Below are 23238 nucleotides of genomic sequence, written 5' to 3'. Positions count from 1 at the left end.
AACCAAAATACATTGGAAAAAAGGAGACGATGGGCGTGTGCGTGTGCGTGTGCGTGCGTCAGCACCCCGCCAAAATCTAATTCTTTGTGTGCTGTTCAATGCTGTCCTCGTTCGTTTTCTGTTGCTCTTCCGTTTGTTGCCACATCAGGCACATACTCATGTGCGTACCCACCTACACGCATGTATGCATGCGGATAGGGAAGGGGGGTGACATCTGCCAGACAAGAAGGATGCCCGGAACAGGACAAAATAAACGCAACATGCAGAGACAGAGAGACCGAACAAATAAAAAGGAAAAAAAACGACGCGTAGGAGGAGGAGGAGGGCAGATGGAGGAGAACGAAGAGCCCGGCGACATTTTCACCAACACCATGAAGGACGACGACACACAGACGAGAAAACAATACGCGCAACACAGAAAACGAAAGTCACGACAAGGCCAATGTCATCGCCGGACAACGGAGAAAAAAAAATACATATAACACACACACACACATATATATATGTATGTTATATATGCAAAGAATCGCCCCGAGCGGGCAACAGTCCAATCTGTGCGGAGTAATAACAATAATAAGACAGAGGGAGGGGGAAAAAAACAAAGGAGGACGGAGAATGGGAAGGGGAGGGAAGGGAGGCACTTGATAACAAGAAAATGAGCGTGCCCGAAAAAAAAGTCCCAGTAGCAGCAAGCGCCTGTCCACATCTGCGCATAGACACACACACACACACATATTCCTGTATAGAGATAGAAATAGGCACTAGCGAAGCAGACAAGTGACTGGACCCCATCACACGCACCTCGCACCATAGGTTCCGGGGGACAGGAGAAGGTGTGTGAAACAAATATAACAATACCAAGCACCAAAAGGCAGCAGAAGAAAGGCAACACACACACATACAAAGGGGAAAAACGGGCCCACTGTGAAGAGGAGGAGGAAGACGGGCAGAGGTCGTAACAGGCTCCTTGTGCTTGTCTGTGAGAGTACACCAGAGAGCACGTCTGCTCTCCCCTCTTGAGCTGGGGAGGAAAAGAGGGGGAGGGGTACGGCCTGCACACCCCTGTTATCATACCGGCACACACATCAAAGCCCGCGCGAGCGAATGGTGTTGCCCGGCCGGTAGTCTTGCTCGCGCTGGGACTCCTGCCGCTCAAGGTACATCTTCATCGAGGCCACCTTCAGCTCCTCCAGCTTCGACAGCAGCGCCTCGTTCTCCAGGATCATCTCGTCGTAGCGCTGTGCAGCCTTGCTGGCTGTCGTTTTGGCGTTCTTGATCTTCTTCTGCAGCGCCTTTTCCTTCATGCGCTCTTCGTTGATGCGTTCCTCACATTGCGCGGCGTTCTCCGCCAGACGGCGGTTGTTGCTGGCAGCCAGTGCGTTCAAACGATCCGCCATTTCTGCATGGAAGTTCTGCTCCTGCTGGCGCAGCTCCAGCTGCTTGTCCTGCAGCGCCTGCTCCAGTTCCTCATTCTTCTGCTTCTCCTTCTCGAGCTGCCGGTTGGACCACTGCACCATCTGGCGGTTGCTCTCAAGTTCCTCGTTCTTGATGGCGAGGGCGTCTTCGGTTCGCGCCACTTGCTCCTGCAGCCTCTGGTAGCTCTTGCGCTGCTCCTCGAACTCGGCGGCGGTGTTGCGGATGTCGTCGAGGCGCTGGTTCGCCTCCTCCACCTGGGTCTTGTAGTAGTCCACCTCGCTTTCCTTGGCGCGTACGGCGCTCGCCGTCTCCGCCTTGACGAACTCGAGTTGGCTGCGCACGTTCTCGAGCTCGAGGGCGAGCTGCTGGTTGTAGCTATGCAGCTCGGCCACCTCCGTCGTCATCTCGGTCTTCTCCTCGGTGAACTGCGTGCGCTCCTCCTCCAACATAGACTCAAGCTCCCGCAGCTTGCGCTCCGACTTGTTCAGCTTTTTGACGAGCTTGTCGCAGGCCTGGTCCTTCTCCAGCCGCATCGCCTCCACCTGGTCCTCCTTGCGCTGCAGCAGCTCTTTCACCTGGTTTGCGGTGGCTTCATCGATGCCGCCGATGCCGTTCATATCGGCCGGTATCCCGTGGGCGGCACCCGCAGAGACAGTACCAGCGGCCGTGCTACCTGTCGCCGCCGAGTATGCTGTAACATGGCCGGTCTTGAGAAGTTCGTACTTGCAGATCATGTCATTGAGCCGCATCTGGTGCTGGTGCATGAGCTCTGCGAGACGCTGCTTGGTGCGTAGCTGCTGCTGCAGCTGCGCTACGACGTCACCGTCGACCGGCTCCTCCTCGGTCGCCGCCAGCACAAACGCCTGCACCTCGTTCGCGGTGGTCGCCTCTGCGCCTTCGAGGCTCTGCGGGTCGGCGATGCAGACGCCGAAGCGGCGCAGCGAGACGCTCGCCTCCTTAATGCGGTTTTCCAGCACAGACTTGGCGTGGCGCGCCATCTCTAACTCACGCATCACGAGAGCGCGCTCCTCTCCGTTGGCCCACTCCGTTGAGTCTTGCCCAGGAGCGCTGAGCGACCTGCGCGGGCCGCCGGCGGCGCTAACTACGCTAGCACCCCCCTGCTCCTCAAGCATCATCCGCAGTCGCTTTACTTCACGCTCCTTCTCAGTGACTTTCGACTTTTCCGACTCGACCTGATCCTGCAGCGCCTTCATCTCATCCTTCGCCTTGGCGAGCTTCACCTTGATCTTCTCTTGGTCACGTTCGATCTTCTCCCGCAACTTGACGTTCTCCTCGCGCAAGGCGTTGAGATCTACCTTGAGCTGCGACGTGGCGCCTTGCTCCGCGGTGCGGCGCGCCGCCTCCTCGTCCCGCTGACGCTGCAAGTCCTCCTTCGCATGCGCGGCGTCGTTCAGCTGGCGCTGCGTCTGTCTCTCCAGCTCCGCCATCGCGCGTCGAGCGTACTTCTCCATGTCCTCCTGCGTATACGTCACCTTCCGCCACTGCTCGTACTGCTCAGCAAAGCCATTGAGATAGAAGCCGATCTCTTTCACGTCCCACTCGTCTGATTTTTTCTTGGCTGCCTTCTCAGGCGACATGTGCATCCGGATCTGCTCCAGCTGCTCATCGGTGCACACACGCTTGAGGAAGTTGACGTTGGCAAGACGCAGATCGCGCAGCCGGCTGAACTCGTTCGACAGGTTCGACTCCACAAGCTCGCGCCGCTCCATCTCTTTGCGAATCTCGTGCTGCCGCTCCACCACCTCCTTCTCTTTCTCCTCGATCTGAGCCAGCAGGAAACGGTTCCGCTCCTCAAGCTCGATGTTGTTCTTCTCGCTGCCGCCGCGAAGGTCAGAGTTCTCGACCTCGAGCTCCTCGATGCGCTGGCGCAGGCTGTCCTCCACGTTGAGGTCTACGTTACCCAGCCGCTTCTTAAGCTCGTCGATCTGCTCCATCAGGTCCTGGATGCGGGCATCCTTTGGGTCCATGTTCTTGATGGGCTTGTTTTCGATCTGCTTCGCGCGCAGCGCGAACCGGAGCGTCGAGATCGTCTCGGACAGATTCTTATCGGAGGGGCCGACGTTTGCGAACATGACTGTCTTGGCATTACCCCCCAAGGAATCCTTCAGCAGCATCGTCAGCGGCGAGCCGCGGTACGGAATGTGCTTTGCCCCCTTCACGATGGTGTCGATCACCGTGGCCAGTGCGGACAGGGACAGATTGATGTTGCAGCCTTCTTTTGCCGTCTCGCCAGTCGCGTTCGTCTTGCTGAGCTTCTCCGACCCGGCCAAATCGACCACATTGATCTTGCTCGTCATGACGATCGGCGAGCTCGGGTCGTTCTCGAAGTCGAAGTGCTCAATCTGCACTGTGAAGAGTGAGTGACTGCGGCTGCTTGTGTCATTGAGGTCGGTCGAGGCCGTCTGTCGCCTCTCCGTACCGGCGTTGAACCATTTGATGGCATCCTCGAAGCTGGTCACCTCTGGCATCTCTGCACCCTTCACGTAGAAGTTCTTGGACGTATTCTGCTTGATCTCCAGGTTAACCTGCTTTGAGGAGAGCAAGTCGCGCGACTTGCCGTTGTATAGCTCCACGTAGGACACCTTCACCTTGAAGGTCTTCGTGGACGACGTGAGCTTCTTGATCTCGGAGAAGAGGTAGTCAACTACCTGCGGCATCATACCCCACATGTTCCGCTGGCTCAGCTTACCTGTCATCGTGTGCGTCTTACCAGACCCGGATTGACCGTAGGCGAAGACGGTAGCGTTGTAGCCTTGCAGCACCGCATCCGCCAGAGGCTGCACCTCCTGCAGGAAGATGTCGCGCTGGGTGAAGGAGTTGTTGTAAACGGCGTCGAAGGCAAACACATCGGCGTCGCCGATGGGGTGCTGCACCACCACCTGGTTCGTTGCCAGATCGAGCCGAACGAGCGCCTTGTCGCCGCGCTCCGCCTCGTACGGGAGGATGTCGCGGCAGCGGATGACGACGCGGATGTTCTCCGCCCCGGAGTTCGCTTTGACCATGTTGTGTTTACTGCGCTCTGAAGAAAAAAAAGTAACGGTTGCTGAGGGGCTCTCTCCGCCTTCTGTGGAATACGCCTGCGGGTGAGGATGAGGGATGTGTACCCTTGACTGTGTCCCAAATATGCGCGTACGAGCACACGTGTGCGAGCGTTTGGAAGGTGTCAGACAAGAAGAAGGAGCATGTGTGCGGGAAGACGGTAGAGTGGACATCGAGAAAGGGAAGAGGTTACAAGATGCACGTTGGTACAGCCAAAAGAAAATGACAACAACGCGGCTCTATCTCTGGCGAAAGCGCACTTACACGCACCGAAGCGCGTGTATGCCGTCTACTTCGTCTTTTTACTTTCCATGCCTTCACGCGTTGCCATACAACACAAGTGCAGGCCCGCCCCGCTCGCCCGGTATGTCGCAGGCCCAGCGCGTCGCGCGAAGCAGCGCTCGACACGCATCACCGCCGTGCGCCGACCCAGCCATCACCGCACGGCGCCTGCCCTCAAGCTCTACCCACCCACCGCCTCACCGTCAGCACCACAGCTGCCCCTCCCCCCACTATGCCGGTCGCCACCTCGTGCACCCCGCCGCGGAGTGGCTCAGGCCCCACGCACCAGTCGCCAGACAGGGGCGCATGACGTGCGTTCCAGTCACACGGACACGCTGCCTAATCCTATGGCTCGCACAGACGTCTTCACCGTCGCACGTCGCTCCCACGCAACGCCATCCAGCACTGGTGCATCGCTCTGACCTCCCTGCGTCGCAGGCACCTGGCCCTGCCACCACCAGAGGTGCTTGTGCATTGGCAGCGGTAGTGGGGCTGCATGGCCTCCCCACACACAACGGGGTGCAGGCCCGTGAACTGCCACGCACACCGCGCGGTGTGCGTCCCCTCTCCCATCAGGAGGGCGTTGCAGCTTTAGCAGAAAGAAGACGGGAAGGGAAGGGGATGAGGAGCAGCGAAGTGCAGAGTACCGTATCAAGTACTGCGATCCAGCTGCAGGCCCCCTCCCCACGCAGGCGCTATCACAAGTCACGTCAAGAGAGTCAGAGATCGAGTGCCCAGCACCCCTGTCGCTGGGCCAGCAGCCCTTCTGCGCCACGCAAGGGTCTCCCGTGCTCGGCCGCCAGAAGCGGATGCATGAGCAGTAGAAGAACGGAGGAAACGAGGGGCGCGATGGTGTTGTGAACGCCTGCCTCGGCCCCGCTAGGTAGAAAAGGTGAAAACAACGAAAGGGACCCGGCGGCGGCGCTGCTGACGTTCACCACAGAAAACACGGAAATACTAAAAAAGCGAAGCAGAAATATCTGCCCATTGGTGGGGGGGGGGGAGGGGCGAGAAGAGTGAGTAGCCTGATCTGTGTGTGTGTGTCCAAACGCCAACTCACACACGTCGACAGTATTGGCGCGCAAAAGAGGAGCAGCGACAGGAATAGCGTGCCATGAGATGCACGTGTACATCAGCGATGTACTTGCGCATGTGTCTGTGCCTGTTGGATAAAGAGAGTCGCAGGGCAACAAGAGGGGGGAAGAAAAAGCAGTGTGCGCATCAGCGGTGGTGTGCAGCGCCCAGAGACACCCAACGCACGCACACACAGGCAACGGTGACGACAAGAGTGCATGAAAGAGGGAGGGATGCGAGACGAAAACACGAAGTAAAAGACAAGTCGGTAAGGAGGACGCAGGCACAGAGGAAGGAGGAGGCTCAGGCCTTCACCGGCACACATCGAAAGAACAGCTTTCCGCGTCCGATCTGAGCTATCGCGCATTCAAGGGCCATGTTGTGCATGGAGATGGAAGCACACTGAGCAGCGGGGCACAACGAGTCACGCCTCCTTGTACACTCCCTCACCACCACCACCCACTCACCCGCCAAAGAACAGTGGGCAGCAAGGAGAGGGCCGAAAGAGAGCGAAGACGCCTTCGACATTCCCCCCCCCCCTCCCCAAACGCTGTCTTGTTCCTGCGACTTGGCCGCGCATGTGAATCGAAGGCTGCGCCCTGTCATCATCGCTAACTGGAAGAAAGAAACCAAAGGTCGACGAGCAAGAGAGGGGGTGGAAGAGAGGGTGAGTGGAAGGTGTGTGTCTCTGGTCCGCACACACATCCACACTCACATCACGACGGTGGTGCAAGCACCGCGGTACGCAGACCTCGGCACGTCACCCGCCGTTTCCGAGCGGCAAGACAGAGAGGGTCCCCTCAACGCGCGCACAAACTGCGCTCCCTTCCACCACCACCAGCTCTTCGTCCCTTCATTTTCGTTCGGCCACTTCGATCCACCACACACACGCCCCCTCATGATGCGCCTCAGCCATGGGCACACTCGATGGCACGTACACGCAGAGAGAGACACCACCACCACTTCTCTACACCCTTCTCCCTCTACATCTCGCAGCGGCGGAGGGAGTCGTAGAACTCACCAATGGGCACAAACGCGATATCCAGCGGCCAGTGCGCATGCAAGGCGATGTGCTCGGAGATGTCCAGATACGGGTCCTGGTAGAGCGAGGTGGTTTGGAGATCCCGCGGTGGTGCGTTTTTCATAACCCGCGCCGCAATCACGCCAACACACCTTCCAGAGGAGCGGCGCAGCACGGGGCCGCCGCACATACTCAACGGAAGTGGCGGCACTGTGACTGGCCTTCTGGCAGAAGCTGCGCCACCGCTGCCGCTCTCTCTTGTCTCCTCGGCTGGGCCATCGATGGAGGCCAACAGAACGGTACCGTAGTCCAGCGACAAGAGGGCCGCCTTGCACGTGGCCATCAAACGCATCGGGGTAAGCACCAGCCCGTCGTCGTTCGGGTTGGCGCGCTCCTCCTCCGTGTGGACGCCGCACAGGATCAGCTCATCCCCCTCCTCTATCCGGTCCAGATCTGGCTGGATCACCTGCAGCGGAGATGCGGCGCCGGTGCTGCTGTCCTGTCGTGGCAGCATCGCTTTTTTAAGCTGCTCCTCATTGCACAGACGCAGTGAGGCAACATCGGTGTTAGGCATGTGCTCCTGTCTAAACTCCAGCTCGAAAGATGACTGCACCCTGTGCGTGGCTTCGTCTGGTATGAGCAAGCGGGTGCTGATGTGCCGCTCTCCAATTGCCTTGAGCCCAATGGTGTCCCCGTACAGCTTCCGGTGCTTGACTGGGCATGTGACGTGGGCAGCGGACATGATGTGATAGCTGTAGAAGGTGTTCAGCTGTTGAAAGGACATGAGAAAGCCACTCCCTCGCACAAGTGGCAGCACTGTCTGCCCCTTCTGCGTCCACAGAAAGTAGGATGAGACGCCAAAGATGGACATGCTGGCGATGCTGGATGCTGGCAACTCGGTCGACTGCACGAGACCTGCAGCAGCACACCTCGATGCGTGCGTGTCCGCTGGTGCGAATGGGTATGCGAGCGGTATCGGTGTGCACAGTGACTGATATGCTGAGCACGAGTGAGGAGCGTAGAAGCGGTAGACCCGTTTGGGAGGTTTCAATCAACCGCAAGGGTGTATTATGTCACGTTGCATCGGCGCACACCCAACACACAAACAGACGAGCAAAGAAGGAGGCAACCGCTCCTCTGTTGAAGTGTGCGATGGTGTGGCGCAGGCACGACTTCGCCTCCTCTTCTAGTGGCGGGAAGGAGGGAGGGAGGGAGGGGGGAAGGGATCCGCTGCTGCTGTTTCGGTTCCGCTCATTCAGGAGGAGGAAGCAGGAAAAAGCGGAACTATTCGCGCCGCCATCCAAAGTGCAAGCACGAGCCGTCCGGGAAAGAAAGAATGGGCACGAGAGGGGTTGGGACGAAACAGGACGTTAAATGGGAACAGCACAAGTGCCGCGATGGCGCGCGAACGACAAGACAAGAAGAGGGAGAAGAGAAAAGCGGGGAGAAGGCAGCCAGGGCAGACAAGTGCGATGGGGAGGGAGAGGACTCCAGGATAGGTGAAAAGGGTAGGACAAAGTGCGCACCGTCACAGCGCCGCAAGGATCTCGTTGATGAGCCTCCTGTTAGTTTGAAGACACAGATGAAGGAAGCAGTGGCGAATACCCTTACCTTCCCCTTTCGCACACACATGTCGGCTGAAGTGGAGTGGAGCAAGAGAGAGGACAACGTACTCTTCTGCTCCCCCTCCCGTGAGCTCTCTCCCTCTCGCTCGCTCGTGCCGAGATTACTCGTCGCCTGCTCTCTAGCCAAGCGTCGGCAACAAGTTGCTGGCAGTCGCGTCGCTCGAAGTAAAACAGCACACACACGGAGAGAGGAGAGTGTGGGGCTGTACTCAGAACTAGTAGCGCCGCACGCCACAGCCTCCCGCCATGGAGATGTTTCCTCTTTTTTCCTTGTTGCTCACACAATAAAGTGCAGTTCGCGCTGTAGTTTACATGACGGAAAGCGCGCCAGTTTCGCATTCAGCTCTGATGCGGTCGTGCATCGAGAGGACCGTTGTAAGTCAGACCGCTCGCCGTTGCCCCGCTCCCCTATCTGATCTTTTCTTTCTTGCTTTCTCGCCCTGCACAACAACAGCAAAAGCAGCAGACATCAAAGCTGCACGCAGGGTGTTTAGCGGCACCCGCGCAACGTCAGCGACAGCACAAGTCTGTCGAGAGACTTGGTCCGCCTCACTATCCTTCCTCAGTCCGTTTAGTAAACGTTGGCTCGCTTCATCAAACGCAAGTACTCGGCCTCCGAGACCGCCAGCGTGTCCCTCGCGTCGAACTCCGACTGTCCTTGTGCGGGGGCGTGGTACCCAACAGACCGCGCGAACTGGATCATCTCGGACAACTCGTCGTCTGTCAAGTTCATGTGCAGCGAGTCGGCCATAGAGCGCAGGTCTTCGAGGCCGATGTACCCCTTGTCATCTCGGTCCATATGCTTGAAGGCACGCACCGACTCCGTCTTGCTCTCCTTCTTGCTCATCCTAAGCACTAGAACGTTGTAGAAATCATTGAAGTCGATCGACTCAGCGCCGGCAGCGCCAACCTCTTGCAGCAGCTGCTGCAGCTCTGCGTTGCCTACGTCGTATCCAAGCGCGTAGAGAGCAACCACCGCCTCGTGTGCAGGGATAAAGCCTTTGCCGGAGTCGTCAAACTTATCGAATGCCTGGCGCAGCTGTTGCTTGTACTCCGGTGGCACCTCCAGAAGCGTCGCGGGCGTGAATGGCGATGGCGTGGCGGTGTGCTTCGCATCTGTGCCCAGGGCTGCGGAGACGATGCTACATTTGGCCGATTTGATGGTCCCTTTACGGGGACCTTTCTCGGCTGCTGTAGACATGATCCAGAAGAAGGTCAGGAGGGAGCGCAATGGAAGCAGTGTGCGCGTGTGTACGGGGGGAGGGAGGGAGGGAAAAGGAGGGGAGGGCTCCTTCGCTGGAAAAGAGCGAGTCGACCGGCGGTGTGTGATGCTTACACAATCACGCAGAAGGATCAAGAGGGCGGGGGGGGGGGGGGGGGCAAAGGAATGATGCAGAGAAATCGAAGCCGATATGAAAAGACGAAACACGAGAGCGGAACATGGAAGGCTACGACGTTGAAAAGGGAGGTCCCACTGCCACGAGTCGCATCTCAGCGATGTTGGTGAGAGAGCGGGGCATGCATGGAGAGAAAAGGGGCGACCTGCGCACCGTATTCGGCTCCTACTGTCACAGCGTGTGCTCCCTTGTCCTCCACAGCACTTCATCAGCCCGTTCCTATGAAAACGGCCCTATGCAAAGCGAGCGTGGCAACGGCTGCCACACGGTGTTGTGCGCACACACGTCCGCTGTTTCCCTCCCCTTTCTCTTTTATGCTGCGTGGTCTGCGACCACGCGCTCCAGCTGCAGTCAGTTCACCGAATATGGTCACATGGAGTCGCACTGTTCGCTGGCGTCCGTGCGTCTTCTGTTTCGCGGGCCGTGCGCATTTGTTTCATTGAGGTGATGAGTCTCTCCATGGCGCTACGGAGCACGCCTCGTCTCTCTCCCTCCCCCTCCAACGGGTGCATAGAAAGAGACAAAAAGGGGGAGGAGCCCCTGCCCACACCGCCAACAAGCGTACACAACCGCACAAGGAAGACAACAACGAGCAAACCTCTCTGCACAGATGATCTCGTAGTCACCACGGTGCAGGCAATGCGCATACACACACAGAAGCCCGCCGTCGGGGACGCGCTGGCACCTTGGCCACCCACGCGCGCACGTTGCACCTGTGTCCTGCAGCCCTCACCTACTGCACCGCGACCGAGGACACGACGTGGTAGTACCCATTCTTTCCCTCACCCTTCATGCTGCACAGATCGATTCTATTGAAGGTGACGTCGCCAAAGTCGTGATGCTGGTGATCCGCCCACATCGAAATCGGGAGCTGACGGCCAAACTGGCCAATCTGCGATGGGCGGATCTTAGCGACCGTGACGTGGGGCACGTACGAGTCGTGCGGGTTGCCTTTCATGTCCACGCCTAAATCGAGGCCTACGTCTCTGCGAATGCGGCGCACAAGCGTATCGAGCGTTGTGAAGTGCGCCTCGGTGATGCATCCCGCGAACAGCACACGGCCATGTCCAAAGGTGCCGAGGCCGCGGAAGCGCAGCTGCAGCGGCTCCTTGCACGTATCGTGGCACGCCTGGTCGACGCAATCTTGAATGGCCGCCAGCACATCAGGTGCTGCGGCGGCTGAGACACCCTCTGCTCTGGACGTCTCTCCACCGATGGTCATCACCCCCAAGGTGACGTGCAGCTTCGCGGCGGGAATCAAAAGCGGCTCGATGCTTTGATTGGCGAATATCATGCTTTCGTGCATCTCCCTCACGCGCACCCGCAGCGTGCACCGGGCGGGCAGCGGAAGCGAGAGAAAGTGCGTAGCGCGGGCCCTCTGGCTCCACGCCGGCGGCTCTGTCTGCCGCGTCTCCCTCGTCACGAAACTCGACCTCAGCTGGCGCCGGTACCGCGACTGGATATCGGACTCCTCCGCTCCAGAAGCTAACGTATTACGCTGATCGACAATGCGGTGATTGATGGGGAAGTAAAGCCCACGCTCCGACCGCCCGCAGAGCACGCGGCTGCACTGAGTCCACATTGTGACTCGCACGAAAAGAAGGAAGATAAAAGCAGTGTGTGCCGCTGTGTATGTCCAACCCTGTGTCCTGCGTGCAAGCCTGCGCGCGTGTACGCGGTGTTGCCACGTAGAAAGGGAGAGAGAAGGCAGGAAAAGGCAGGAAAAGGCAGGAGAAGGAGGTGAGCAGGCACCTAAGAGACATGATTGCAAGACGGAGAAGACGTGAACGTGCGGAGGTTTGGGGGGAGGCTCTCAGGAACAGCACCTCCTCCCCGCCTTCGACACACACACGCGCATACGAAACAGCAGACTGCAAGGGGCTCAAGATGCATGTGCAGAATACGAGCTAACGCAACACACGCATCTCGCTGATTCGCCTCTCCATCGGTCGTGGGTAGCATTGATAGAGAAAGGGAAAATAGTAAAGCACACCCGCACGAGCGAGCAATACCCTCGACAACAGAGGCCTCGAAAGAACGTCCTTCAGCGACCGCAAGACGCGCATACGCACGCCCCGCTCCTCCTATAGGCATTTTCTCTCGCATTCCATTTCGTCTCACCTTTTTCCCAGCCGTCACGTTTTGAGGTGATGAGAGCAGCGCGAGAGTCGCGACGACGGCGCAGAAAAGAAGACGAAGCGAGAGACGACGCGGCGAAGACGAACATGGGTGGGAGGGAGGGAGGGAGGGAGACAGAGAGCGGCAACACTCTGCAATGGAAGATGCGGCATACTTAAAAAACGGAAAAGGGGCCAAAATTAATGCAATCGAAAACATTTGAGTGGACACTACAGACCACCTGCCTAGAAGAGCGCCGAGCCGTGACCAAGGATGAGCTCGCACAAGCACGCACACACACACACGCGTAACCGGACAAACAGTGCCACCGCACCTCTACTACTTTGATGGGCCACTGCATCTCGGCGTGCATGTGTACGTGTGTGCGCAAGTCGGCAGAGGGGTGGATAACGTAGAGTGAAGTAAAAATAGACGGTGTCGAGAAATCCGTGTGTCTGTATGCGTGCGCCTGCCCACATCTGTGCGCGTGCACGTACATGTGCTTATCAGCGCACCGTTTGGGACCTCCCCAACCGAGAAAGCAAAGAGCAGATGATGGTGAAGAAACAGAAAACAAACCAGACGAGAGTCGCCAAAGAGAGAAGCAACAAAATTAGAAGGGGGCGCAGGTTTCAAAAAAAAAGGGCCGAAAACGGAACAAGGCGGGAAGAGCGGCGACCCACTCGCGCATTCCCCTCAAAGACGAAAAACACAAGGGGGAGAAGGGGGGGCAAAAGAGAGGAGACAGAGGGAGGTCCCATGGCATCAACATGAGGAGGTGGCTGAAAGGCACACCCAGAACCGAAAGGAGGAGAAGCGGCACACCTGCACACACACGTATATAACCACAACTACAACAGCCTTACTCCCCTCTGCCGATGCTACATCTTCTGTGCCTCCCTCATACATATGTATGTGTGCGTGTTTGTGTGCGTGACAAGGCAGAGTTAGGTGGGTGTATAAGGGGAGAGGGGAAAGAGAGAGAGGGGCGGCGCCGGAACGCACACGCGCACACAAGCGAGTACGCACCCGAACAGAGAAAGAATGCGCCACGCTATCTCAGCGCTTTGCCTTGGCGTCGGTTGAAGGGGTGAGCGGACGCTGTTGCTCGCCGCGGCCGCGCCAACCATCCGTGTCACGGCGGTACTCGATCAGGTGCTGCCGCCAGAGGCGTGTTTTGCTTTCCGAGTCCGTTTCGGCGGCGAAGGGCATGTCAAACAGGTGTAAAGCGCAACTTTGAGTAGAAAAGGCCAGCGTAGAGCCAGGGGACCCTGTTTGTTTGGCTGGGTTGCTAGACATCTCCGGCGTGGACGACGGCACTGAGAGGGTCCGGAGGCTAGGCGAGCTCCTCCGCGGCGGATCGGTGCTCTTCGTCGCCTCCAGCACAATCGAGGAGGCCAGCGCAATCCGCTTGATGGTGCGGTGCGCGGCGGGTACGGTGTCGTAGTTAAAGTACATGTCCCCCACGCTTGCACCCCACTCCAAGAAAAACTTGTGAATAAGCTCTCGCTCGAGCGGGCTGTGGCGAACCTTGATCGGGTTGAAGGCGTGGTTGAAGGCGTCGACAACGCAGCGGAAGGCAAAGTTTGTAAGGCTGACGCAGCCCACCTGCCTGGAGATGATAAAGAACGCCGAGACTACCATCCCCAGCGTGTGGCGCGCCGGCTTCGACAGGATACGGCGAATTTCCAAAGGCAGCCCCTCCTGCTTCGAGATGGACGCCCGCATGCTCTCCACGATCTGGTCGCAGTTCTCCTCCGTCAACGCCGGCGACGACGTGCTGCGGAACCAGTCACAGACCAAGAAGCCCAGAATGGAGACATCACGCACGCTCTGCACGCGGAAGCGGCGACGGTTGATGGCGATGCGGCAGGCTGACAGCGTCGTGTCTGTTGGGGCGGCGCTTGGGCCAAGGGACTGCAATGCCAGTCGCGCCGCCTCTGGGTTGTCCTTCGTCAGGTTGAGCAGGCGGCACAAGATGGTGTGGAGAAAGAGTGGTACGCTTTTGTACAAGTCTGCCTGCTCGCCATGCAGTACGAGGCGCTGTCGCTGAATGAAGAGGTTGAGGTCAATCAAGGCATCGGAGATTTCAACCCGGAACGCCTGTGAGAGTCGCCACAGATGCTTCTCAAAGTCCGCAATGAACTGCGCCTGGCGAGTCGTCTGAATAGCACCAGGACGCATCTTCCGTACCAGCGCAATCGCCTCGTGGGACGGTATGTGTTGGCTGTACACGTAATAGCACGCGATCATGAGCCCAGTGCGGCCAAGCCCGGCGTGGCAGTGTACCAGGACCTTACCTTTCTGTTTGATGTGGTAGTCCATGACCTGCACACTGCGCAACACGATGTCCTGCTGCGGGGCCGTCATGTCCGGCCACGGAAACTCGTAGTACGAGATGCCGTGCGGCATCAGATCTTCGGCGCCGTTGTAGCTGTAGCCGCTACTTTCGTAGATACCGTCCGGTCCGCAGTGGCCATGCTCACCCTTTTCTTGTAGGTTGAGTACGCCAGTGACGTTTTTGGCATGAAACTGAGCGATAATGGGGTATTTGAGAAAAAGCGACGTCGACGGTCGCTGGCTCGCGATGACGTCGTTGCCGACCCAGTTTGACTGCAGGCCCTCGATGGCCGCGGCACGCTGATCCTTCTCCTTCATGGCCTCCCAGCTCTCCTGGCGACACTTGGCGCCGCCGCAGAAGAGTGAACAGTGCAGGCCCTGCCGCGCGCGATCGAGCCAGCCATCCTGCTCTGACTCGTCGACGCGCTTCAGCTTTGTCTTCCGCTTCTTCTTCTGGTGCTTGGCGCTGCCGGAACCTCGCGCGCCGCGCTCCGATGGAGGACGGCCATACGTGTCTGTCACGTCTGCAAGCATCCAGCCAGTCACAGCGGCGCTCACAGCCGCAACAGCTCCGAAAGTTAGCGATAGGCGCCTGTGTCTGTGTATCAAGTGTGTACAAGCGCAACGACCAAGTGCGGCACAGTCTATCCCTCCTACTGCGAACAGCCACACGCACACTTCATCGACGGCTGTACACGTCCAGAAGCGAGAAATAGAAGTTAGAGCAGCGAAAACACGGCGAGCATGAAGAGAGCCAACCAACGAAAAAGTAAAAGATATGAGAGAGATGGCAGAGGAGATGAAGGAGAAAGTAGAGAGAGGGAAGTGACACGCAGCTGCCGCTACGGCTTGCAGCGCCATGCCGGAAACACCGGCAAAGGATACCATCGAGAAAAGGGGACCTCTTTATTCATTTTCTTTTTCCATGCCTTCACGCGTTGCCATACAACACAAGTGCAGGCCCGCCCCGCTCGCCCGGCATGTCGCAGGCCCAGCGCGTCGCGCGAAGCAGCGCTCGACACGCATCACCGCCGTGCGCCGACCCAGCCATCACCGCACGGCGCCTGCCCTCAAGCTCTACCCACCCACCGCCTCACCGTCAGCACCACAGCTGCCCCTCCCCCCACTATGCCGGTCGCCACCTCGTGCACCCCGCCGCGGAGTGGCTCAGGCCCCACGCACCAGTCGCCAGACAGGGGCGCATGACGTGCGTTCCAGTCACACGGACACGCTGCCTAATCCTATGGCTCGCACAGACGTCTTCACCGTCGCACGTCGCTCCCACGCAACGCCATCCAGCACTGGTGCATCGCTCTGACCTCCCTGCGTCGCAGGCACCTGGCCCTGCCACCACCAGAGGTGCTTGTGCATTGGCAGCGGTAGTGGGGCTGCATGGCCTCCCCACACACAACGGGGTGCAGGCCCGTGAACTGCCACGCACACCGCGCGGTGTGCGTCCCCTCCCCTCCCACGAGGAGAGAGGAAGACGGAAACGAACACGAAAAGTCGGCGTGAGGAAGGCGAGGCGGCAGCGCTCCAGGGAGGAGTGCAAGGAGAAAACAAAAGCGCTTGTGTAGCTCACCGAAGAGAATGACGACAGGAGGAGAAGCGTTCGCTGACATGCACACGGGTTGCCACGGCGCCACTGCACGCACAGCAACACACGCGCACCGAGATGCGTAGGCAAACGTGAAGCTGCGCCGCTTCCTCGGCTGTGTGTTCTGCATGTGTTCATGGAGGTGCAGCTTGGCGGATGCAGGCAGGCACAGACGTCACGTAGCAATCGAGGCAGAGGCCCTCAGTCTGAAGAAGAGCAGGCGAACGACAAGAAAAGATGAAACCTCGATCCGTGTGACGGTTAGACTTCCGGACTGCACTCCTCATCGTCTCTCAGCGGCTGCGCCGACGGTGGAGCGAGGGTGCGAAGACATGGACTGGCGCAGACCCCCTTTCCCCTCTGATAAGAAGAGTTGCGAGAACCAGCAAGGGCGCGAGAGCAGACCAACCACTCGCTCCTATTAACCAGAGTTAGGAGTGAGAGTCGCGTCGCAGTGAAAACAGGGTAAAGAGAGAGGACGCGTTTCGCGCGCGTGTGTGGAGGTACTGTGTGCCTGGTTGGTTCCCTTAATGTGTTGGTGAGGCGTGAGATGCAGAGAATATGGGTGCAGAAAGAAAGATGAACAGATGTCGGACGTCCGAGAGAGGCTGGGCGAGCGCGCTGTTGACGATGGTCACCCCAGATAACAGGGAGTCTCATGGGTGGCACAGGGTTGAGCGGTACAGGAAACAAGGGTAGATGTTCCTTCGCCGCCGTATCGGCTTCATTCGGACCGTGGATTAGCGGTGGTGGTACCATCCTTGCCGACGCCCACTCCCCAATCACCTCATAATGAGCCGTGCACGCTTGACGTTTCCGCTCCCGTCACGGTGCCCCCACCCCTCCTCGAAACTCCTGAGCAGCTGGCACTCCTCAGATGATGTTGTGATTATTGAGCTAGCAGGGGGTGGTGGGGAAGAAACGTGACGACTAAGCATGTGGGGAAGCGCTGCACCGGTGCTCGCTCACACGATGAGTGGCGCGTGCGTGTGCGTCTCTTGTGCTTCGCTTTCTAAGTTTCGCCTTGCTGATGCTGCTGCTATGCCTCTTCGACTTTTTTTTCTTTGAGCGCCGGATGAAACGAGAGGAGTATTGAAATAGCGAAACCCGCGGCACACACGCACTGTTGTACGACAGGAAGAAAGAGCTGTATAGAATAAGGCGCAAGAAGCTGGGCCAAAACAGGACACACAAAACAAGACATTACTTTGCCACAGCAAGGCACAGATGTGCGGCCGGGTGCACAGCGCGCAGGAGAGAGGGAAGGAGGGAGGGAGGGAGGGAGGGAGGGAGGGAGGGGGGCGGGGGGACGGCGAGTGGTTTTTGAGAGCTGCGCCTCAACACCCAAGAGCACAAGGGGTGCACGAAGAAAAGAACGGAGGCAAGGCACAGCGAAACGCAAAAAAAGGCACACCCAAGAGATGACAGCACAACGACACCTTTTGCGCCTTCGTGCGTGTGCCCGTCTGTGTGCTTGTGTGCATTGAGGTGGAAGCGGACTCTTACCAGTCCCCGTGCACACTCACAGCGCGGTTGCAGACGATGGCGCCCCTCAGGAAGCGACAATATCCTTGTAGTCCTTAAAGGCTTTATTGACCTGATACCGGGTCAGGCGTACCTTCCCCAGCACATGGTCCGTCACCGGCTCCTCAAAGCCCGCCTTCTCCAGCAGGCTCACGAGGGTTTCTCTGTGGTCCCATCCTTGCTCCTCTGCCACCGAGGGCAAGTATGTGGCGCTGTAGCCGTCGTAATCGGCGATGAGGCCATGGTTGCCGATTTCCCAATCATTCCAGGCAGAACATGGCTCAAAGGTGTGCAGCAGACTGAAGCAGCACCGCAGCGTCGGCAGCTCCTCCTCCTTTACCTTGGGAAAGCGTGAGTCCTGGAAGGCGGCGGCAAGTGCGAGTCGGCGCATGTCTTTCTTTAGGTTCCCTGGCCGAAGGGATCCGATGCAGCCGCGCAGCCGGTCCTGGGGCAGTGTCGTGAGTGTCACGAAGCACGCCGCGTCCTCCTTTGGGATGGCTGGCAGTGGCACCGATGGGCCATCGGGGGCACTGATCTGCTGTGCAATGACGCGGAGGCAGTACTCCGCCATCTCTGGCGTGGCCGTCATGGGGTGGAAAGGTGAGTCGCGCGAGGGGGGAGTTGCAGCGAGCGGTGCGCGTTTTGCGTTTCGCTGCTTCCTCTTTGCCTGGGTGCGGTCCAGAGATGTCCGTAAGCAGAGATGTCGCCTCGACCTTGTGCTGGTGGGCTGGGATTTCTGGCCGTGAGTGCGTGCTGAAGAGCGCTTCCGTGGGAGTGGAGAGGATGGCATGCAGCGACCACAAGAGGGTGAAGCACCTTAGAAAACGAGGCGATGCAAAGGGTAAGAGTGGCACGAACGAATCGCAGAGGCGTATTCGCTTCTATACGCAGCGCACCTGTCGAAAAGGGACAACTGCAAGGTCACGCCACGGTGATTTAGTGCGGCAACGCTAGCAGGAGATCAAGGACCTGACAAGTTCGGAAAACCGCCTATGCCCCGGAGAGGGTTCGGGGAAGAAATCGTCGATCACCCCCTCCCGTCTGGTGGTCCTGATTGCGCGAGACATAGCTTCAACACGTCAGTGGAGACTGGCTCGGTGTCGTTCGTGCGCCAGCGCCGTCGGTTCCCCTTCTTCGGTTGTTTTACGCGGTGGCATCGACACTGCGCTCTCGGGAGACAGCAAGAGCGGGCGAGAGAGAACGGACTCACCAACGATATCACAGCCGCAAAGGGGAAGGGAATGGTTCGAGCACAGCCAGCAGCCAGACGCTCCTCTCTTCCACTCCCCTCGCCATTAACGAGAACGCATTCACAAAGAGGCATGCACGCAACAGAGCCTCGAACAGACTCGTCTCCATCCGTTGCTTTGGTGCCCGTCACAGCCACCCCACCGTTCCCCCTCCATGCCCTTCACATAAAGAAGGAGGAGACGGCTTCGCGGCCGCTCTGAGGCAGGAAGGTGTTGGTCACGCGCGCGCCCATGTAGACCTCCTCGTCATCGTCCATGTCCGCCATCGCGTACGGCATCGCGGCAGGGCCACCCCCAGAAGCCGCAGCAGCGCCGTGCGCATCTTGGCCCATGTGCGGCACCGTCACACCGCGGCATGCGTGGCCGGGCATGCACTGGTACGCTACAGGCTTCTCCGTCAACTCCACAAAGCCAGCACTGCGCAGGGTGTGATGCTTGCTGCAGAGCACCTCGGCGCAGCCGCGTGTGAGCAACATCGCCGGTGCCTCTAGTGGCGTGGACAAGCAGGTGCTAGGGTCAAGACAGACATAGCAGCAGTCTTGCACGAATTCGCACTGGCTCGCGGGCAAGTGTTTGCCATGCAGCGCACACCACACCTTGCGCTCCGCCTTGCCGGTCCGACGACGAGCTGCACCGCCACCCCCTGCGCCGGCGCCTGCCGATGGTGCCCACGCAGCCGCATTCGCGTCATCGTAGCGCTGGTCCTGCGTCGGGCGAGGCGCGCGTTCGCCACGTCGCTGCCGCTGCCGAGAACCTGCACCACGTTCTACAAACGACGGCCCTCGCTGCTCACGGAATCGGCCCCGATCATCAGCGCCGCGGCCACCGGCGGCGCCAATGCGCCTATCGCCGGCTTGCTTACAGCGGCTGCCTTCCGCGCACTCAAACACGCCCGCCCCCACCTCGCGCATCTGCCGAGCGGAACGGCGTTGACGGTGAAGACGGCACATGACAGTGTCCCCTTTGTCCCCACGTTCTCTGCGATCATTCCTGTCCCCGCGCTCTCTGCGACCGCCGCGTTCGCGGCCACTACCGGCACGCCCCATTCCTCCTCTACGGTCTCTTTCACGCACGTCGACACCGCCACCACCACTGGCTCTGCCCTGCTCCCTGGCACCAGCCCGCCGGTTCTCGCTACGCACGTGGCACTCCTTCTGCAGCAGGCAGCGCATCTTTCCTGGCTGCTGACTCCACGGCATGAGATCAGCTTTGCTGCGCCGCTTGCTGTGCAGCGCGCAGAAGCCCCCATCGGGGCCCCCTGACGAGGAGCGAGGACCGCGCTCCATTCCTTTGACGTGAGGCGTATCTCCTCTCTTTCCGCCGCTCCTGTTGCCGCGCAGGTGAATTCGAGGCGAGCGCAGGGAAAGCAGGGGGGAAGTTGCGAGGTAAGTGGCAAAGATGGGTGCGCTGAACCGTTGTCGCTCTGCTGCTTTGTGCCGCTCACAAGTTGATCTCCGAGAGACGCCCACGTGCGCGTGTACAAAGCAGATCAGGAGACGGGCAACGGGGGAGAGAAGATCGGGAGCACGCCTGAGTCAGAGCACAGGCAGTGTAGAAAAGGACAGGCACGCAGACGCGAGGGAGCGAGGAGCGCGAGCAAAAGAGGATGAAGGCGCGGAGAGTGTGTCAGTGTGTAGATGCAGCCAATAGTGGCCAAGGAGACAGCGGGTGTCGACTGCAGTTCTTCACCGTCTCTCCGTGTGCTCACGTGTGTAATCGCGCACCTTGCACTGGCGCTGGCTTGCGGCGCACGCACGTCTGTGCCTGTGTGGCGGTCGTGTGGCTGCGGAGACGTTCACCGTTCCAAATACGTGTACCCTATCTGCCCTGTGTTCCCCAAGTGACTGTACACAAAGAAAGACTAATCAGCTGCAAGGGCAACGTTGACGACTACACATAAACGCAGCGCAGGTGGGAGAAGGCCTTAGTGGTAAGAGAGCGGCCCTCTTCCTTCGACGCACCCGCGTATGTGCCTATGTGGCGGGTGTGTTGTGCGCCTCTGCTGCTTGTGGACCTTCTCCGCGTTGGGTGAACAGAGGAGCACGCGGCGCGGCGAACAGGAGAAAGTCGAAATGCAAAGGAGGGGTGGAGTGAGGCGAGTGGCATCGGAAGAATGTGAGAGGGCATCTTTATGTACGCATATATATATACGTGTGTGTTTGTGTGTGTGTGTGTGTGTGTGAGTGGGTCCCAGAAGACGGCACACAGACATGCAGTCATCCATGACCACCAGTGTCACCACTGTGGATGCGAGGCAGCAACGGGGACAACAAATGATCATGTGCCACCGGCTACCCAAACGCTCTGACAGATCGCGCCCCGCATTCCACAAGAATGTGGGGTTTTCCCGCTGCTGAGCGGGGACAGCCTTGTTCGACCGGTACTCACGTGTTGCAGCTCCTTGCCTTCTCTTCTTTGTCGCTGCTTCGCCTTCCGCTTCTCGGCAGACAACGGTGAAGATCTGGCGGCAGTGCTCTGCCGCCCTCGCAGGGAGATGTGTGTACGCGCGCGTCTGTGAGGCCACAGTAGCCGTAAAGAACCCTTGCATACGCGAAAAAGCGTGCACGGCAACAGCGGTGAAGCTCAACACAGATGGAGGAGCGTGGCCGCGAGCGCCGAGGCTGAGACAAGCAGTAGGTGAGAAGCTATCGACACACCAGGCGGCGCGTGTGTGAAGGGAAAGAGTTACTCAACCGCATTGCGCGATACTACCTTCCACGATTGGTGGTCGAGCAGGTTTGCCATCTGCAGCACAACCACCTGTGTGCGTCGATCGTCCGTAGCGAGATACAGGAGCGTGCTTGAGCGGCCCCAGGACGCGCTGACGGCTCCAAATGGCACCCGAAACAGTTCGAAGCTGCGCTTCTCGTCAATGGAAGGCGATACGCAGTTGAGTCGGAGAATAAACACTTCACTCCGGGAGCAAATTGACAGGAGTTGAAAGCGGCGGCCAACGCATGAAGCCCAACTCACGTTGCACACAGGCGCACTGCAGCGCAGCACGCCAGCCTCGACCTGCGGTAGCGAAATGGTCATGAAAGAGTTCGAGTCCTTGAGGTAGCGGTAGAGAAAGAAGCGGCCCGAAACGGTGCCGACGGCGAGGGTCATTGTGCGCTCCGCCGAGCCTGGGAACCAGCCAATGGCAGTGACCCCGCCGGAGCGCAGCAGCGGCACTGAGGAAGCCGAAGGCGATGCTGACGCATCCTCACGGCGCTCCGCGACTGCGCTGCCGGCGGATACCCCTACGGCACAAGCGGCGCTGTCACTGGCCCCTTCCGCTGCGGCGTCGGCTTCCGGGGATATTCTACACACGCACGGGAACTGCTGTGGCTGGTGCACCTCGTAGAGGCGAACGCAGCCGTCCAACGACGCAGTCGAGAGAAGCAGAGCGTGGTACTGCTGCGGTGGCACAAAGGCCACATCCGTTATAACATCCTTCTCGTACCCGCGCACGGGAGACCAGCGCACCGTGTGCAGAAGCGTGCGCCCCTCGTGAGAAGAGATAATGATACGATATATGTAAATCCAGCGATCTGCCCCGGCGGTGGCGAGAAGAGGGCCGTGCTCGCGGTGCTGGCACCACGCCATACGCAGCACCGGGCCTGAGTGGTCGTGCATCGCGCAGCCAGGCTCCCAGACGGCGCCACCGCCAGTCAGGGTGCGACGGTGGAACACCTCCACCGTCTTATCACTCGAGCACGATGCCAGGAGGGAGCCGGATGGGTCGAGGGCCACGTGGTGCACGTACGTTTTGTGCTGCGTGACTAGGCTCGACATGATGTTCCTTCTTGTCGCAACAGAGACGTTGTGTGTACTGAGCTGCTTCACCAGAGGATGCACTGCTGTTAAAGGCTTGTGTATAATACAGGAAAATTGCATGCAGACATGGTTGGTGGCTCCCACACCTCAACGAAGAGCAGCACTAAACTATGTGCCTGGTTTGTGAAGTCACAGCAAACACGCTCTAACGAAGCGCTTTTCCCGTGCCGCGGGGCTGAGGAAGGTCGATGATGGGATGTGCGCGTGTGCGCGCAATGCAAAGTACAGGAACGAGAGGGAGACTTGTAAGGAAAAACGTGCGGGAAAAACGTGTGAGAGTCCGCTACGTGAGGGAAGAAGGTTGAAGCATACGATGCACACACGCGCGCGTGCACATAAAGGCACCGAGCTGACAGCACCCCGGGCGGTCCTGCCTACCAGTGCCTCTATTCAGAAGTGCGAGAAACATGCAGCGACAGAGGACTCAAGAGCGATGAGTATGCGACAGAGTACGAAGCACTACAAGCTGCGTAGTAAACGGAGTCCAGACACATCTTGAGAAGTGTCGTCTCCTCTCCTTCGTCGTTCATTGTACATGATCCTGCGCTGAATTGCAAGGGTGGTTTGTTGCCGCTTCCTCGGTGTAGAGGTGAGGAGAAGGGCGCCGACCAGTTCATCAAAGACAGGCAGAGCGTGGTCAAGAGCGCGAGAGGGAGGCAACAGCAACGAAAAAAAAAGATCGAGTGGTGCAAGCGATACGCCAGGCATTAAAACG

At 58.9% G+C, this 23238-nt stretch overlaps 8 protein-coding genes across 8 annotated transcripts; all 8 read right to left on the bottom strand.

The window, feature by feature from the left end:
* Positions 1 to 1085: 1085 nt before the first annotated feature.
* On the bottom strand, positions 1086 to 4439 carry LMXM_31_0680 (putative OSM3-like kinesin; the record flags this gene model as incomplete). Its single annotated transcript, XM_003877861.1, has 1 exon — positions 1086 to 4439. The coding sequence occupies one exon, from the start codon at positions 4437 to 4439 to the stop codon at positions 1086 to 1088; it is 3354 nt and encodes a 1117-aa protein (XP_003877910.1).
* Positions 4440 to 6815: 2376 nt separating this feature from the next.
* LMXM_31_0670 (conserved hypothetical protein) lies at positions 6816 to 7724 on the bottom strand (the record flags this gene model as incomplete). The annotated part of the gene is made up of 1 exon (XM_003877860.1): positions 6816 to 7724. The coding sequence occupies one exon, from the start codon at positions 7722 to 7724 to the stop codon at positions 6816 to 6818; it is 909 nt and encodes a 302-aa protein (XP_003877909.1).
* A 1325-nt stretch (positions 7725 to 9049) lies between these two features.
* On the bottom strand, positions 9050 to 9679 carry LMXM_31_0660 (putative centrin; the record flags this gene model as incomplete). The annotated part of the gene is made up of 1 exon (XM_003877859.1): positions 9050 to 9679. One exon carries the CDS (start codon positions 9677 to 9679, stop codon positions 9050 to 9052), a length of 630 nt encoding a protein of 209 aa, XP_003877908.1.
* A 929-nt stretch (positions 9680 to 10608) lies between these two features.
* LMXM_31_0650 (conserved hypothetical protein) lies at positions 10609 to 11457 on the bottom strand (the record flags this gene model as incomplete). Its single annotated transcript, XM_003877858.1, has 1 exon — positions 10609 to 11457. The coding sequence occupies one exon, from the start codon at positions 11455 to 11457 to the stop codon at positions 10609 to 10611; it is 849 nt and encodes a 282-aa protein (XP_003877907.1).
* Positions 11458 to 13052: 1595 nt separating this feature from the next.
* Positions 13053 to 14867, bottom strand: LMXM_31_0640 (putative phosphatase; the record flags this gene model as incomplete). The annotated part of the gene is made up of 1 exon (XM_003877857.1): positions 13053 to 14867. One exon carries the CDS (start codon positions 14865 to 14867, stop codon positions 13053 to 13055), a length of 1815 nt encoding a protein of 604 aa, XP_003877906.1.
* Positions 14868 to 17482: 2615 nt separating this feature from the next.
* Positions 17483 to 18043, bottom strand: LMXM_31_0630 (conserved hypothetical protein; the record flags this gene model as incomplete). Its single annotated transcript, XM_003877856.1, has 1 exon — positions 17483 to 18043. The coding sequence occupies one exon, from the start codon at positions 18041 to 18043 to the stop codon at positions 17483 to 17485; it is 561 nt and encodes a 186-aa protein (XP_003877905.1).
* Positions 18044 to 18865: 822 nt separating this feature from the next.
* Positions 18866 to 19990, bottom strand: LMXM_31_0620 (conserved hypothetical protein; the record flags this gene model as incomplete). Its single annotated transcript, XM_003877855.1, has 1 exon — positions 18866 to 19990. The coding sequence occupies one exon, from the start codon at positions 19988 to 19990 to the stop codon at positions 18866 to 18868; it is 1125 nt and encodes a 374-aa protein (XP_003877904.1).
* A 1399-nt stretch (positions 19991 to 21389) lies between these two features.
* On the bottom strand, positions 21390 to 22481 carry LMXM_31_0610 (conserved hypothetical protein; the record flags this gene model as incomplete). The annotated part of the gene is made up of 1 exon (XM_003877854.1): positions 21390 to 22481. The coding sequence occupies one exon, from the start codon at positions 22479 to 22481 to the stop codon at positions 21390 to 21392; it is 1092 nt and encodes a 363-aa protein (XP_003877903.1).
* Positions 22482 to 23238: the final 757 nt, after the last annotated feature.

The sequence above is a fragment of the Leishmania mexicana genome, chromosome 31 (genome assembly GCF_000234665.1).
Source record: "Leishmania mexicana MHOM/GT/2001/U1103 complete genome, chromosome 31".
Classification (NCBI taxonomy): Eukaryota; Euglenozoa; class Kinetoplastea; order Trypanosomatida; family Trypanosomatidae; genus Leishmania; species Leishmania mexicana.
Note: the sequence above shows the minus strand (reverse complement) of the source record. Positions and strands in the feature narration are given on the sequence as shown.